The following is a 15778-nucleotide window of genomic DNA, read 5'->3' as shown; positions in this document are numbered from 1 at the left end:
TCAGAACCTGGTCATAAGTAGCTTTTGAGGGGTTGTCCACCATAGCTTTGAATGATCACTAAAGAACCAGGGGACTACCTGTATTACATTCACAAATGGTTTAAAATCTCTGATTTCAAAAGTAAAGACAGATGTACATTGCTTTCACTTAGTACAGTGTTAAATTTCAAAATGCAGAATATATTTTATCAGTATATACATATTTAATCTTACATTGTTGTCTGAATTATCTGCATTTCATACTTCTGATCTCAGATTTTCTCTTCTACCTACATCTATTCCATCTAATCTGCTGTTATAGTCTTAGTCAACTTTGTTTTTTTAGTTAGTAGATTTGAGCATCAACAAAAATATGTTAGCATATAATGATCCTAATTGTTTATCTCAACAACCTCTTAGGTTTCATCTCAATCTGTATATTAATGCTAGGTGCCATAAACAGAGAGATGTAAAAAAAAATACTTCATGGATTAAAATGTGAGCCATGTGTTATACTTACACTTAATCTGCTTTAGAAAGAAGTTCTAACAAATTTTTATTCAAAGTCTCACAACTTGATACGATTTTCACCTATTGATTTTTTTCCATAATAACACATTGCAGATGCTATATGAACATATCATAGTTATGCCTGTTTGCACTCAGTAGATATAAAAAGGTTCCATAAATGTATATATGTATGCATTATTATTATTCCATTCAGCTGTGTCCAATTCTCGGAAAGTACCTGGGCAAGTCGGACAAGTTCCTGCAGTTTTCTTGGCAAAGTTTTTCAGAAGTAGTTATCTATTATCTCCTCCCTTGGGCTGAGAAAAAGTGACCGGCCCACGATCAACAACCGGTTTTATGCTTAAACTGAACTTGAACTCATGGTCTCCTGGTTTCTAATCTGATGCCTTAACCGCTACACTAAACTGACCCTCATATCATTATTAGCTTGGCTGTAATTATTCTTCACATGATGTAAACATGGTATAAATTATACCATGTTTATATCATGTGAAGAATCATTAGTACTCATATATTTTATGTGAAGAATATTAAGTACAAAAGAAACAGTTTTCTCTGTGAAACCAAAGATCCATTGTGTCGGTTAAAAAATGGAATTCTGTTCCTTCTAGGCCTGATAAAACATATGTAATAGATTAAATTTGTTTCTTTGCATTGTTATTTTGGCATACCGGTATGTCTTTACCAGAAATCTCTTCTGTTTGTGGTAATTGGAGGGCCTCCTAATAATGATGCAATGAGCATGGAAACAGCTTGAGAAAGAGGGTATTGGGGAAAATAAATTTAAGGTATATATGAGTTTTTTGTTTTATAATGTAATTTATGGCATTCTTCCTGGGCAGATATCTAGCAATCCTGAATTTAGTTCAGTAGCTCAAGGAATTTGTTCCATTTGCAGTTTTTTATGGGCATATTCTTCAGTTCATTGAAGCTGTTCATAATACTCCAGTAGCATTAGAAATACGACATTTGCCATGGAGCCTATTATTTGTCTCTTTGTTTTACTCTGCTTTTCAAACAAAAACAAAGGGTTATAAGACTAGAAATAGAGAACTAACCTTGTCCTGAGGCTTATACATGGAAAAAACAGGACATAAAGAGGAAGGAAGAGACAGAAAGAGAGTAAAAAGCACACCAGATCTTAGTTTTTGTAATCAAAAAAATTGAAATAAAGGCCCATTTAATGCAATTTGGGCATGTCTTTGCTTAAAAAAAAGCAGATACTGTTTAAACAGAGCTTTCTTCCATTTGAAATACTGTACATCTTGCTTATTGGTTTTATGGAAGTAGACATAGTCTTTTCCATTTAATGTCAAAATTATTGCATGACAGTTTATATTATTATTCCCATTTGGAAACATTTATGTGTAGATTCATTCTACTTTCCTTTCTCAATGTCTTCGTGACTTTAGAACCTCAGGCAACTTGAAATGTTAAAATCTAAATTTTGAAATCTACACAAAATATTTTTAAAAAATTGCTGTATTTCCTCAGCAACTTTGTGGAAGCCTTGTGTATTGATTATATGCTTCCTGATAAAATCTCAGTAATATTTTACCTTCAGCAGATTAGCTTTATATTTTTAGAACCATCACACGTTGTGATAAAAGCTGTGATCAACTACTATGCAAATATATCATCAGACATAATCTACTTTTATTCAAAATTATAAGTTAATATGTGCTGGTGGATTTGTTTAATTTATTTTAATTGCTTCTTAATGTATATGTTTGTATTTAATGCCTGAACGTCATTGGAATAAATTATGACAGTGTATTATATTTTTCATCCTGGATAAAGCCTATTTCTGTGGTGATTGACTGATTTAATGGCACATAACCATTTAGTTAGTACTGTATTAAAATTCTCTGAGTTCTTTGAATAATAGGAGAGGGGGGAACCTCTTGCCATAATTATCTCATGGGATTTCTGGAAGCATCTGTGTGAAATGAGATATGAGAAATGGATTCATAGGTATTGCTTAGCAAAACTGCTCATGTTATTAGTATCCTAGGAATCCTTATTAAGCTTCCTACTAGAGATGTCCTTTTAAAAACATGTTATGCTAATTCATAGAAAGTTTATTACAAGTCTACATATTCCTTACTATTGGATAGATATAGCTCAATAGAGCTCGTAGTACAGAAGTATCTGTAGCTGATAATCTGTAAAACAATTTGGGCAAATTTTTGAATTATACAGATTCAGAAGGGAAGTTGGAGGAGGGTGTTTATTTTAAAAAAGAGGAACAAATGAACTTTTATCTTAAAAGTTATTTTGCTCTGCTTACAGTAGATTAATTATGTTGTCCAAATCACAAATTTAGGCCACGTCATAATTACATTACCACCGCAGTGCCATATATGTTTACCTTACCAATTCGTGTGTATTGCAATTACAACAGATAAAAAGGAAGACATCAGAAGAAATGTTACTTGAAATATTGATTGATAGTTACAAGATTTTTATGAACAATTTTTAAATCTGAATTAAACGCTGAAATGATTTAAAAGATGTTGAGGGCTGTTATCTATTTTCTCTCTGGTAAATCAGTGTTTTGGTGTGGTCATGATCATATCAGCTGTTTTGAATTCCCATAATTTGCTCTCAAATGTCTAAATGTGGCTTTAAAGATATCTAGTAAAGATATTCTATACAATTTTGTACTGACAGATGGTTTAACTATGTGAGAACCTTAAGTAATGTATTTCTAAATGTAATCCTATGATAGCCCAAGCAGCTAATAAGGAAAAAAAATGATTTCTTGATCTTAGGAGGAAAAAAATGGTTGTAATATCATTTTCCAATGGATCATTTTTAATCTGATCTCCCATATGTGGCTGTCAAAGGTGATCCTTCTGGGATTGTACATTCATAATGGTGTGGTTCATCTGATCACTGAAATGTTGCAAGTTTATCATTGGTAATGAGCCACGAAGGGAGTAATCAGTATGCATATTGTATTTTGAGAAAACTGCTGGTCTGTTTTTATTTTCCATCTGCTCAAAGCAGAGTTTTTTTAGATCTACATTTTATAGCAATCTGTTTAGGTGTCCCTAACTGACTTTAAAGGGACACGGTGGCTCAGTGGGTTAGGACGCTGAGCTTGTCGATCAGAAGGTCAGCAGTTTGGCGGGTCGAATCCCAAGTGCCGCGTAGCAGAGTGAGCGCCTGTTACTCGTCCCAGCTTCTGCCAACCTAGCAGTTTGAAAGCACGTAAAAAATGCAAGTAGAAAAATAGGGACCACTACGGTGGGAAGGTAACAGCGTTCCGTGCGCCTTTGGCGTCTAGTCATGCCGGCCACATGACCACGGAGACGTCCTCGGACAAGCGCTGGCTCTTCAGCTTTGAAACGGAGATGAGCACCGGCCCCTAGAGTTGGAAAACGACTAGCACGCATGTGCGGGGGAGCCTTTACCTTTACCTTTTAACTGACTAACTTCTCAATGGATAGCAGCTGAGTTATCAATAACATAACACAAACTATGATTTCTGGTGTGGTATACTAGTATAACAACTGTTTCGACTTTCATGATTAAGAAGTAGGCTTGCATATATATCTGATCTTTATGTAAATTAATCACCTTCCTTTATATTATTTTAGATCAGAGGTCCCCAACCTTTTGGGCATCAGGGATTGATTACATGAAGAGAGGTTTTTCCGCATACTGGAGGGGGTTTGGTTTTGTGTGCTGCCTGCATCCTGCGTATGGGGCTTTGCTTGTTTGTGCAGACCAGTTGCTGTTATGCTGCGGCCCAGAGGTTGGGCACCTCTGTTTTAGATTGGTATCAGTGGTTATTTCACACTAGAGCAGGTTTTATGCTGATTTTAAAATTCTATTACTTATTCTATTAGTGTCAGTTTTGGCACATGGTTGGTAAAATGATGCTTTTGAATGCTGTGGCACTCACACAACCATTTTATGATCATATTTGGGGATATTGATGATTCTTAATAGTGAATACTGCAATAGACACCTTATACTTTTGTCCTGGTTAAAATCCTGTAACTAATGACAAACGAGTTATAGCTGATGAGTACTTTGTCATATTCTTTTATTGCAGGGGTTTTATACTCTCAAATAAGCTTTCTCTTCTTGCTCAAATTGGAATTGAAGAATAATTTCCAAACAAAAAGTCAATTAAGTAGTTTTAATTTTCATTCATGTTTCCCTAAATGTATTCTTTGTATACTTATCTGCCCTCCAAATTGTAACATTAACATAACTCTATTGCAATTTTGAGTGACATATACCAACATTTTTTCATCTGTTCGTTTTATTGTTATGTTCTTCAGTTACTCAAATACATATTCCGCATCTTTGCATAAAATCAAAGATTTTGATTGAATTGTATTTTGGTTGGTTCTAATAATAATGTCTCAAGTTTGGATTTTTTTACTTAAAATTTAGATGGATGGGTTGGGTGGGTGGGTAGGGGATGGATGGATGGATGGACGGACAGACAGACAGACAGACAGACAGATAGATATTAAATAGAACTAAGCAACATGAAATGAGAAAAATTGCATTGAACATCTTATAGGGGGAGAAAATTGTATTGCATAAAACAGTTTCAAAATTTTTGAAAACCTTTTTGTTAATGTGCGGATATGTCATGGCTCTCAGTTTCAACTGCATCCTTTGGGCCACTTCTAAAACTTCCTCCTGAAATACTAGATAGGTTTTTGAAGCATTTCCATTTTTATTTATATATATTTCTATAATTGCCAAGGCTTTTAATCCCAATTTTCTTGCAAGTTCCCTTTCTTGGTTTTTAAGCCTTCTTTCTATGGCAACTCCCATGTGAAAAGGCACAATTTCTTTTCATTCTCACACAACCAGAGGAACTTCCCTGAACCACATACTGTCATATCCAGCAAAGGAAATGAAAGAAAGAATAGAGAACCTGCCTGAGCAGATCTATAAAATTTACATGCTTAAAAAATGAAATCATTGTTTTTTCAGGATTGACATGATTTTATTTTTCTATGAATGCCAAATATATGGAAATTATAAATGGCTTGTTACCAGCATGTAGACGCTATTATGTAGTATAATCTGATAATAAAGTAACTCTACAATCATAAAAATTATTTTTTAAAATTAATTATAGGGCAGAATATAGTTTGAGATAATTAGGTTGGAACAAGAGGTATTCAGGTCAGACAGAACTAATTAGACAGACAGACAGACAGACAGACACACACACACACACACACACACACACACACACATTTAGCAGGTATATCCCAGTCTCAAAGCTGGGTAAAAAATGACTACAAGTCCAGTTAGACATTGCGGCATGATGGATGCAGGAAGATGGGGCTCCTAAAAAGGGTCGAAAGTCTCCCTGGAGAGGCGATGAAGGAGGGGACCCTCATTGATTGGGGGGGGCTCTTCTGCTGGAAGCCCTCCAAGCCGGCAGGGAAAAGACTGGCTACATTTGTGTGGCCAGTCAGAAGTTGATGAGAACCGAAGATAAGCACTAACTAGCAATTTTTGAGCAACATGGATGGAACTGGGTGAGACTTTATCCTCTTCTATGACCTTGATACTACTTTCCTGGGGAAAAAAGTGCCCAAAGCAAAGAATCCTCCCTGATGAGAGAGGGAAGGGAAATTTTTACCCCTCAGGAAAAGAAAAGCGTCAAATTAATTGCTTTGGGGGAAAATAGAGAAAACTGCAGAATCAATTTGAAATTAATACAGATACATAGCTTTGAAATTTGGGGACCAAAAATACCTTTGAGACTTTTTTTTTAGAAAAGATTTGAAAGTCTAAAATAGGCTTGGATTTGGAAAGCTGGGTGACGGTGTCACCAACGTCTAGTAGGGAATCATGGCACTACAATGTCTTATGCTTAAAGGAAACTTGGCTTGAAGCCCGGACTTAGATAAGACTCTTTGTTGTTCCTGGAAACTTTCACTTTTGCAGACTGCAGCTGGGAAAAGTGAAAAAAAGCTCTCGTGCTGCTTATCTGTGTTGGGGACCCTATTGGACTATAAAGACTACATACAAAAACAAAATGGGTGTTCCATACTTAATCGCAAATGGTAAAAAACCATCTTTAACACTTGTCTCTGAAGCCCCCAGCTTGATATACCAACAAGAAAATGTTAATGAATCTCAGAAAGAAATTCTTTCTATGTTGAAATCAATCCAAGAGTCAATTGTTTTATTTCATAATGAGACTAAAAATAATGCAAATGAGATAAAATAACAATTTTCTAACCTAAACTTACAAATCCAGACAATGACTACAAAGAAGGAACTACTAACCCAGAAAACAGAAGGAAAATTGGAAGAAATAGATCCAGAAATGGAGGACCTAAGGAAAGAATAGGTAGATACAGACAAATGAAAAATTAGAAGATGCAGTGATAACACCAGAAATGGAAAAGATATCTTACTTGTCAAGATCTCAGAACACATTTGAAGATAAGGAAGAAAAGCTGATCGAATGGATGATAAAGCTGTTAGGAGAAATGCTGAATATTGACAAACAAGAAATAAAAAGCAAAACTGACGGAAAAGGATGGAGGCTGTTTAATTAATATAAATGGGTTGAGCGTTCTTCTAAAAATACTTCAATCAAATTCTCTTCCTCATTCCAAATAATATATACAAAAACAGAGCAAGAATTACTTGATGATTCAAATGCACTGACTTGGAAAGTTATTTGGCAAAGGAAGAAAGCTAGAGTAAGACTGAAGAAAATAGGTTTTGACCTATTAGATGGGATATTATACTATTAAACATGTTTGAATATGGTTAAGAAAATAGATAACCGTTAGAAATAAAAGTATTATTACAATTAGAAGGATAAGATTTGTAACTGGAATATTATATTGTGTTGTGAGATGGGAAATATGAAAATTGTAAAAGGGTTTGAATAAGGGAAGCTTTTGGTTACCCAAATATAATTTATTATGAGAAAATTATAAGCGATAGAGATATTTTGAACATTGATGGGAAATAAAAAAATTAAAAAGTGGAAAAAACAGGATATTGATTGAACAAATGGATTTTAAGTGCAAATGCAATTGAGATATGTTCTGGCTAGAAAATATAAACTGACACTATTGATATTACGTATATTACCAGAAAAATGTGATGAAGATGTCTATACTTAATTATATATGTAGTAACAATAACAAGAATTGTATTTGCCCAGTGTGGAAAAATGCATACCACCGGAAGAAGAGAGGACCAAGGAAGCACTGGATGGAATAGTATTGGAACTAGACTAAGAAAGTTAATATGTACCACTGAATTACCAGTGAAAGTTGTTTATTAAGTACTCGTGATTGTAAAATTAGAAAATTAATAAAATATATATTTAAAAAATGGCTGCTAGTCCATTAATTTGAAAGGATGGGAGAAATGGCTGAAGATTTAACCCTAGGGCTGGCCTATATAGAGAGCTGTTTATTACACAGATTTACTGCATGTGACTTTATTCTTGTCTGCAGTAAAGCATCTTATTTAATCTTGTCAAGTATGAAGTTTCTGTTGTTTGCTAGTTATGGTATGCAAGATTGAGTTTCTGGATAATATAGATACCTTGCTGTGCTTGTGTGAAGCTTGTTCAAAAAAGGAGCCTTGGTGGAGCAGTGGGCTAATGCCTCCTTAAGTAACACCAGCTGCCTGCAATTAGTGCAGGTTCGCGTCCCACCAGGCTCAAGGTTGACTCAGCCTTCCATCCTTCCGAGGTAGGTAAAATGAGGACCCAGATTGTTGGGGGCAATTAAGCTGACTTTGTAATAATGCCACTTGGGGTGTGTGTGAAAGCCCTAATAAGCAGGCATATACATAGAATGAAGGCTACTGCTAAGCTTGTAAGCCGCCCTGAGTCTTCGGAGAAGGGCGGGATATAAATGGAATTAAAATAAAAATAAATAAAATAAAATAAAAAGGTAGGTTTTGAGATCGTGCCGGAAGAAGTGGAGGTCAGGCGCCATCCGGAGCTCGACCGGAAGATGGTTCCATAAATCCGGCGCGCCCACAGAGAACGCCCTCCCCCTGGGGGCCACCAGTCGACATTCTTTGACCGGTGGCACCCTGAGGAGGCCCTCTCTGTGGGAGCGTACTGGGCGGAGGGAAGTTGACGCCGGCCGCAGGTGCTCCCCAAGGTATTCCGGACCCATGCCATGTAGGGCTTTGTAGGTCATTACCAACACCTTGAATCTCACCCGGAAGACAACTGGAAGCCAATGCAGCTCGCGGAGCAGAGGTGTAACATGGGAGTGTCGGGAAACTCCCAACACAACTCTCGCGGCTGCATTCTGTACCAGCTGGAGCCTCCGAGTGGTCTTCAAGGGTAGCCCCATGATTAGTCAACATAAGATTTTCATCCTGTACTTTTGTGTAACAGTTCTTATTTCCACCAGGATATTGTTGGACTTTAAAAGCACTACTTTATTTTATTTTGGTTTTTTTTCCCCAGTGGCCAGTTTGCAATAGTAAGGAAATGCCGTGAGAAAACCACTGGGGCACAGTATGCTGCAAAATTCATTAAAAAACGAAGAACAAAATCCAGCCGTCGAGGGGTGAGCCGTGAAGACATTGAACGAGAAGTAAACATATTAAAAGAAATCCAGCATCCCAATGTGATCACACTCCATGATGTTTATGAAAGTAAAATGGATGTAATTCTTATATTGGAACTGTAAGTAATTTTTAAGTTGTTTGTATAGTGCCTGTTTTGGAAATGAAGCTTTTGTATCAGTTTTGAAAATGAGAATTATTCCCCTCTCCACCCACCCACCCAGTAATTGTCTTTGCATTGTGAGGGTCATTCTACATTTGCTTATACTTAGAATAAACAGTTGAAAATAAAGGCATTTGTATGCAGGTATCTTTGACTTTTTGTGCTGTAAAGCATGGGTACCTTTGAAAATTAACCCTGAAGATTATTTGCTTGGAAAGAGTTGAGCCTGTTGAATTTTAACTTTTATAATGCCTCTCTCTTTTTTGATCCATCTACCTTTTCCCCTCTCATTAGTATCCAGTTTTGTCTTCTCCTTTCCTTCCCTCCCCCCTCTGGCCACCGCTTCTTTTTTCTTCCATTCTCTGCTTGTTAGTCTTATTTCTTTCTCACCTGTTCTTATATGAAAGGGAATGAAACATCTCTGATAGAGAAGTATGTGTAGAGTAGAATAGTTGGTATAAGCAGATGGGGACCAATTGATTTTGTAAATGGGTTACCATATTTATAGACCATTAATTTTAGTTAACAGTTAACATAGGGGGTTTTGTCTGCAGGTTTTGAAGCATAGCTTGTGGCAGGCAGTACATGCATTTGTGGAGTACCAAGAGTAGAATTTTCCAGATTTAGTATAGCTGGACTTGTCAATCCAGGGCAAGGAATATATGTATCAAATATTTGCTTTCTTTTGCATAATTCCTGAAATCTGGGTTTCATTTTGAAGATCACTGCTTTCATTCTGCAAAAGCAATGTTAGAAGCAATGTTACTTGCCTTAAATCAGCATCTTTTAAAATGCTGTTAATCATTTGCAGACTGTAAGTTATTTTTGTACTCTCTTTTTCTCAGTACAGGCAACTTGTGCTAAAGCCACAGCCTGTTTTATTTCCTGTCCAGCTTACTTCTTCAAAATCCTTCTTCCACTCTTAACATTTCTTCTTCCTTACAGTCAGTTGCCTCTCCTTTCTTCACCCCCAGTGTAATTCCTTCTGCAAGAGCAAAACATCAAGTTAGTCAGAGCGCTGTTCTTGGTTGAACAACCTGAAAGCAATACAGTAGACTCGGTGACATCTTTTTCATTTTTACAAACATGAGGCCAGTTTTTTTCTACAGTATTCCCTTGTGCTTTTCGTTCATTCACTGAACTATATAAACGCCTATGAGCAAAACAAGAGAGCCAGATATTCTTAAGGTCTGAATGGCATAAGGAAGCAACTTGTTCGTTTCTAACATATACATTGGAAATGTACCTCATCAGTTTTTTTTTCAAAATCTGCTGGAAACATACTGTATATAATTCTCAGAACTATAACAGTTCTGTTATCAAATGATGCAACAGTATGAGACTGTGGGCCTCAAGTTACCCATACTTAGTAATATTTAGTGTTCTATTAAACAAAAAACAATTCTATTAAAGAATGTCAATTAATAGAATAGGCTTGTGCAAATCTTCCAGTGAAGCATTGCTCCTAAATGAAGCACCCCACTGGATCCATTCCTTGAAGCTGCCACAGCCACTTGAAGCTTGCAATGTTAGCTTTGAGGGCCTGCCAAGCTTTACAGCACTTAATTGACTTATTTATACAGTTCTAGAGTAGAATAGAAAACTTTTAACATGGACATTTGTTTCTACTAATACCTGTTCTTGTAATTATTGGCTAACTCTCAGCAGTCATGAGCAAGCTAGAAATGTCATATTAGTTTTTTAAAGAGTGAGGAACAAATGGATTAATGTTACATGAAAACAATTCTGGTGCATTTAAAGCATACAGTCAGAATATTCACACCTGTATGGGGGCATATCACCGAAAATAACATTTTATGAGGGACATTCAGAAGATTAACTTGAGTGCCAGGTTTTTAATGTTGATGTTTTTAATAAATTTATGTATTATGCTGTTTTATTATTATTGTTTTAATTGCTGATTAGGAGCCACACAGAGTTTCATATAAAATGGTGGCTATATAAATGTTTTAAATGAAAAAATAATTTTGAGAAATTTCTGTTGATAATGGGTTTTGTTTTTAGGATGCTTGTAATATTAAGTTGTCTGTTCTTTCTGTATTAGTTGTAAGTCTTAATTTCAGAAGATTTGTCTGCGGTTGAAAGAACATTCTCCACTTAAAATGGATATTTAGAAATGACATTTCAAATGATAATCCAGGCTGTAGTTTTGCTTTTAGTTCCTTCTCATTCTGTTTTTAAGGTTGAATCCTGGATGATTTATCATGTTTTCTTTCTTGGAAACTAGGGAGGGAGGGGGAAGGAAGGAAGGAAGGAAGGAAGGAAGGAAGGAAGGAAGGAAGGAAGGAAGGAAGGAAGGAAGGAAGGTTTTTGATTCTCCCAGCCATCTTCCCATAAGGAAACTCAATGGGGAAGCTGGCAGGAAATCAGAAGTTATTCTCATTCCCAATGCTGACTCCTGGTCATGTTGTTTCTCTGTTTAGATAAAGAAATACCTTTGAAACGATGATCCAGTTGGGCATAGGTTGCCTAGTTTAACATAGGAAAATAAAATCATAACTTTTTATAAACAAAGGATAGCAATTCAAGATTGGTTTTATAGTAGATATGAAATCAAGTTCTTCATATCCAAAATAGTGTCCAGGCTTAAAGAAACATGACTTTTTTGTGGAATTTTAAATCTTTCCCTCCATTAGACCTCCAGTGATAGAGGGTATTTTGCCAGTTTGAGAGCTTTCTTGGTTAAGAATTAATCCTCTTTTTCCTTGTGGAAAATAGGTTTGAACCTCCCAGTAACACTTTCAGATTATGCTCTAGAGTCTATTTAAATGATGAGCATATAGTTGATAAAGCACATGTCCTTTATAAGTGATGAAATTGTCATCTATAATGTCCTTATATCTAATAGTTGATACCTATATCATACTTTAATACTTTACCAAGCAAGTAAAGGTTTTTAACACTTATCAAGCAAGAAAAAATCTAGCAAATTTAAATCTTTTCTATGAATAAATTATACAATGGGCTGATTTGCTAATATGAAAACCTATCATGTTAATCTAATCTTTGTTAATATTGCTAATTTTTCTGACCACTTTCAGTGAATGTCCTTTTAATTTTGTTAAACGCACTGGGAATATAAATCTCCATGGACAATGTCTTTAGATAGTGCCTTAATTATTTAATTGGTTCATTAATAAAGGCATATAAGTATGTTGGTGCTAATTCATTAAGAGAGATAATGCTATTTTTATAAACTAATCTGTTTCACATTAAATGCTTAAGACCTATAATTATATCTTGTGAGATATAATTTGTAATCCCAAAGCTTGGGTAACAGTTTACTTGCTAGAAAAGGAATTATTTTCTGGTATAATGTAATCCAGTTTTCTTCCCAAAGAAACAAACATCTTGGTTCCTTTAACTACTTTTATTTAATTGCTTTTATATGAGACTTTAAAGATCAAAAACCTATTAGAATTCCATGTAAACTTGCTGGTGGGCCTTCTGTATTTTCATTTATAAAGAAAACATAAGTACTTTGAGCCGTTGCAATAAAATAAATATATGTAAATGGTTTTCTTAAAAAAAGCTTTTTGGGTATAATACATTGTATACTATAAGAACTTATTAATTTCAAAGTGTTTTGCTCTGGATAACTTAGTCATAACACTAAAATAAGCTACTTTCCCCATTATTCACCTTTTAGTAGTCAGTGTAAATATTTTTTTTTGAATACAATCTATTTGTTTATACAAATTCTAAAATACATTTTCTTTAATCAGGACACAGATTACGTGTACTGGGCAAAACATTTATATTGATAAAAATGTTAGAAATATGAAGCCATGAATGGTTTCTAAACTTGTATTGAATGGGTTCTTGCTTTGACCTATAGATAATCACTATCAATATATTGATTGATTGATTTGTTCATTTATAGTAAAAGAAAAGTACTTACATTTTCAATGAAGGTTGAGTAAGACAGCCAAGGTGCTATAACTTAAAGTAATTCCTCCATTTATGTTCAACAAAATATCGCTATTATTGGTGGTGGTGGGGTAGTAATATATCTATAGTATAGCATCCAAAGCCTCAGTATGTTGTGTCTCTCCTGCTGTGGCCCATCAATGAATAATATTTTTTTGTGTGTAAAATTTCTGTTTAGGTCTGTAAACTCTATTGCAAATATTGGCAGAACAAAGAATATAGAATAATGATAAATTGTGGAAGAGCTTTGTGCAGAGAGGAGCTGATCTTTTTTTTTTTGAGCAATCATAAGCACAGAACATGGATGTACATGTTATCTGAGACATTTACATACGTTTTCATATTCGAGTCTTAAAATTCCATAGATACACTTAATTGTTACTGGAAAAATATGATTTTAGATACACTATGAAGTGTTAATTGTGAAAGCTATATTGCATATAGAACTGCGGTTGCTGATACCATGTTCTTTGCATCATCAATCATTTAAAATTGGTGGATTTGTGTGTCACAAGATAAGAGATGATATCTGTTTAATGTGAATGCTTCTTAGCTAAGACATAGAAAACCTTCCCAGAAGCAGAAGCCAGAAGCATCTGATTATAGCTTTTAAAAACATGATGATATCTATGAGATGATTGTCCCTGTAAAGGTTTGGACTAGTTTTAATGTCTACAATCAGTAGAAATAGGGATTTGGTCTTTGTCATACATACATAGTTATTTCCAGATTGAATTACATGATGTTTTTTTGTACAACTGCTTTTGAAAACTGAACATTCCAATTGTTCAGCATGAAACATCCAGATTGTTAACCTATCACAGAGAACATACTGTGCCTATTTTATTTGAGTCTGACCAATCTACAGTTACTTTCCAGGCACAATTAAAAATACTGATATTCATCTTTAAAGCTGAAGAGTTCTGGGATTACTGTACATGCCTATTTACATATAAACTTCCTCATTTATTAAGAACATTTAATAATGCTCCAGCCACTGCTTCAATATTCATATGCTAAGACAGCTACACAGATCTATAACCCATGGTAACATACAACAAATGCTGGTTCAACAAATTGTGGGTTTTTTTATTTAAGAGAGAGACCCATCAAATTATATAAGGAATTTTCATATTAACTATGTTTAATTAATTTAATGTATTTTTAATAATATGTTAATACTAATATTAGTATAGTAGATATATTAATTAAATGAGAGGTTGTTTGCCTGTTGCATTTCTGCCAGTTGTTTGGACTGTGGTTTTTAGCATAACATCTATTCACCAAGTATTTAGTTGGCCCTTTAAAAAGTTGCATCCTTGGTTTAGGATGGTGGTTGTAAGAAGAGAGACTTTATGCAGTATTTCCTTGCTAACTTGAGAAGAGCTGATAGAATAGAAGAATATCAATGAGAAAAATATGCTAAAAAGTAGTTTTTTTCATGCTGGCTAAGGCTCAACCCACTATCAGAAGGTAATTGATAGAATAGAAATATATGTGTTTGCATTTCTGATTTTTTAAGAAGTGAAAACCGAAATATTTAATAGTTTTATGAATATGTTCCACTCAAAGACTATCCAATAATATTTAGAACATATGAAAGTGTGATATAATATTGAAAGAATCATTTTAATTTCTATGGCTTAGAACACATTTACTGTAAATACAAAGGAAAGTAGATTTTACATTATAATTGGTGAATAACCATGTGTCATATTTTTCTTCCACTCTATTGCTTAAACTAATGTTTTATTTTTAAGATATGACATTGCTGTTTTTCTTTTGCAGAGATTTGCCAATTCTGCTTTTTTCTGTTGTACAAAATCAATGTTGAACATGTTTTGCTAAATTAAATTTAAAACATGATGGTTAAAATAAAGTAGCATATGAAAATGCTTAAAAGGTTTAACCAAGAAAATATTTCTTAGGCAGAGAAGTTTTCTAAAGGCCAAAAATCTTTATAAATCTGTATTAATACTTGGCAAATTTAATTAAACATTTTAATAGTTGTTAAATAGTGTAGAAAGCTTTTAAGAGTAGGTATTTTTCTTCATAAAGTGTGCAGACTCCTTCACATTTGTTTTTTTTTAATGGAAAGTGTTCAAGTCATAATTAAAGCTCCTATTTTTTACAGCGTTGCAGGAGGGGAACTCTTTGATTTTTTAGCTGAAAAGGAATCTTTGACTGAAGAGGAGGCCACAGAATTTCTCAAGCAAATTCTTAATGGTGTTAAGTATCTGCACTCTCTGCAAATTGCACATTTTGATCTTAAGGTACATTGAACAAGCAGCTTTTTCAAACCTTGGATACCCCTTACAATTTGGATATCCAGAATAAATGCTAATGTAAAGTTTTGTTCAGGAAAACAAAAGACATCTTGAAGGTTCTTTATGTGGCAAGACTATAATAGATTATAATAGAATATTAGAATAAAGTAGGATATAATAGATTACTGATTATTTTTATGGATATAATAGATTACTGATTATTTTTATGGAGCCATATATTTATGGATATTCTATATACAGTATACATTGGGAAACTCTTATATGTATGTCTGCATATATTTGTATATTTTTTTTATTTTTAAAATAAAGTATGGGT

At 34.3% G+C, this 15778-nt stretch overlaps 1 protein-coding gene across 3 annotated transcripts in view; it reads left to right on the top strand.

The window, feature by feature from the left end:
- The window catches only part of DAPK1 (death associated protein kinase 1), an 82623-nt gene that overhangs the window by 15456 nt on the left and 51389 nt on the right, over nucleotides 1–15778 (top strand). For all 3 annotated transcript variants that reach the window (XM_081315743.1, XM_081315744.1, XM_081315742.1), the window contains exons 3-4: nucleotides 8960–9181; nucleotides 15309–15447. In XM_081315743.1, coding sequence (XP_081171869.1) covers nucleotides 8960–9181; nucleotides 15309–15447 — 361 coding nt within the window. The remainder of the gene's footprint in view (nucleotides 1–8959; nucleotides 9182–15308; nucleotides 15448–15778) is intronic.

This window comes from Vipera berus (genome assembly GCF_964194415.1).
Source record: "Vipera berus genome assembly, chromosome: 2".
In the NCBI taxonomy this organism is placed as follows: Eukaryota; Metazoa; Chordata; class Lepidosauria; order Squamata; family Viperidae; genus Vipera; species Vipera berus.
The sequence above is the reverse complement of the archived record's forward strand: the minus strand, read 5'-3'. Positions and strand labels throughout refer to the sequence as shown.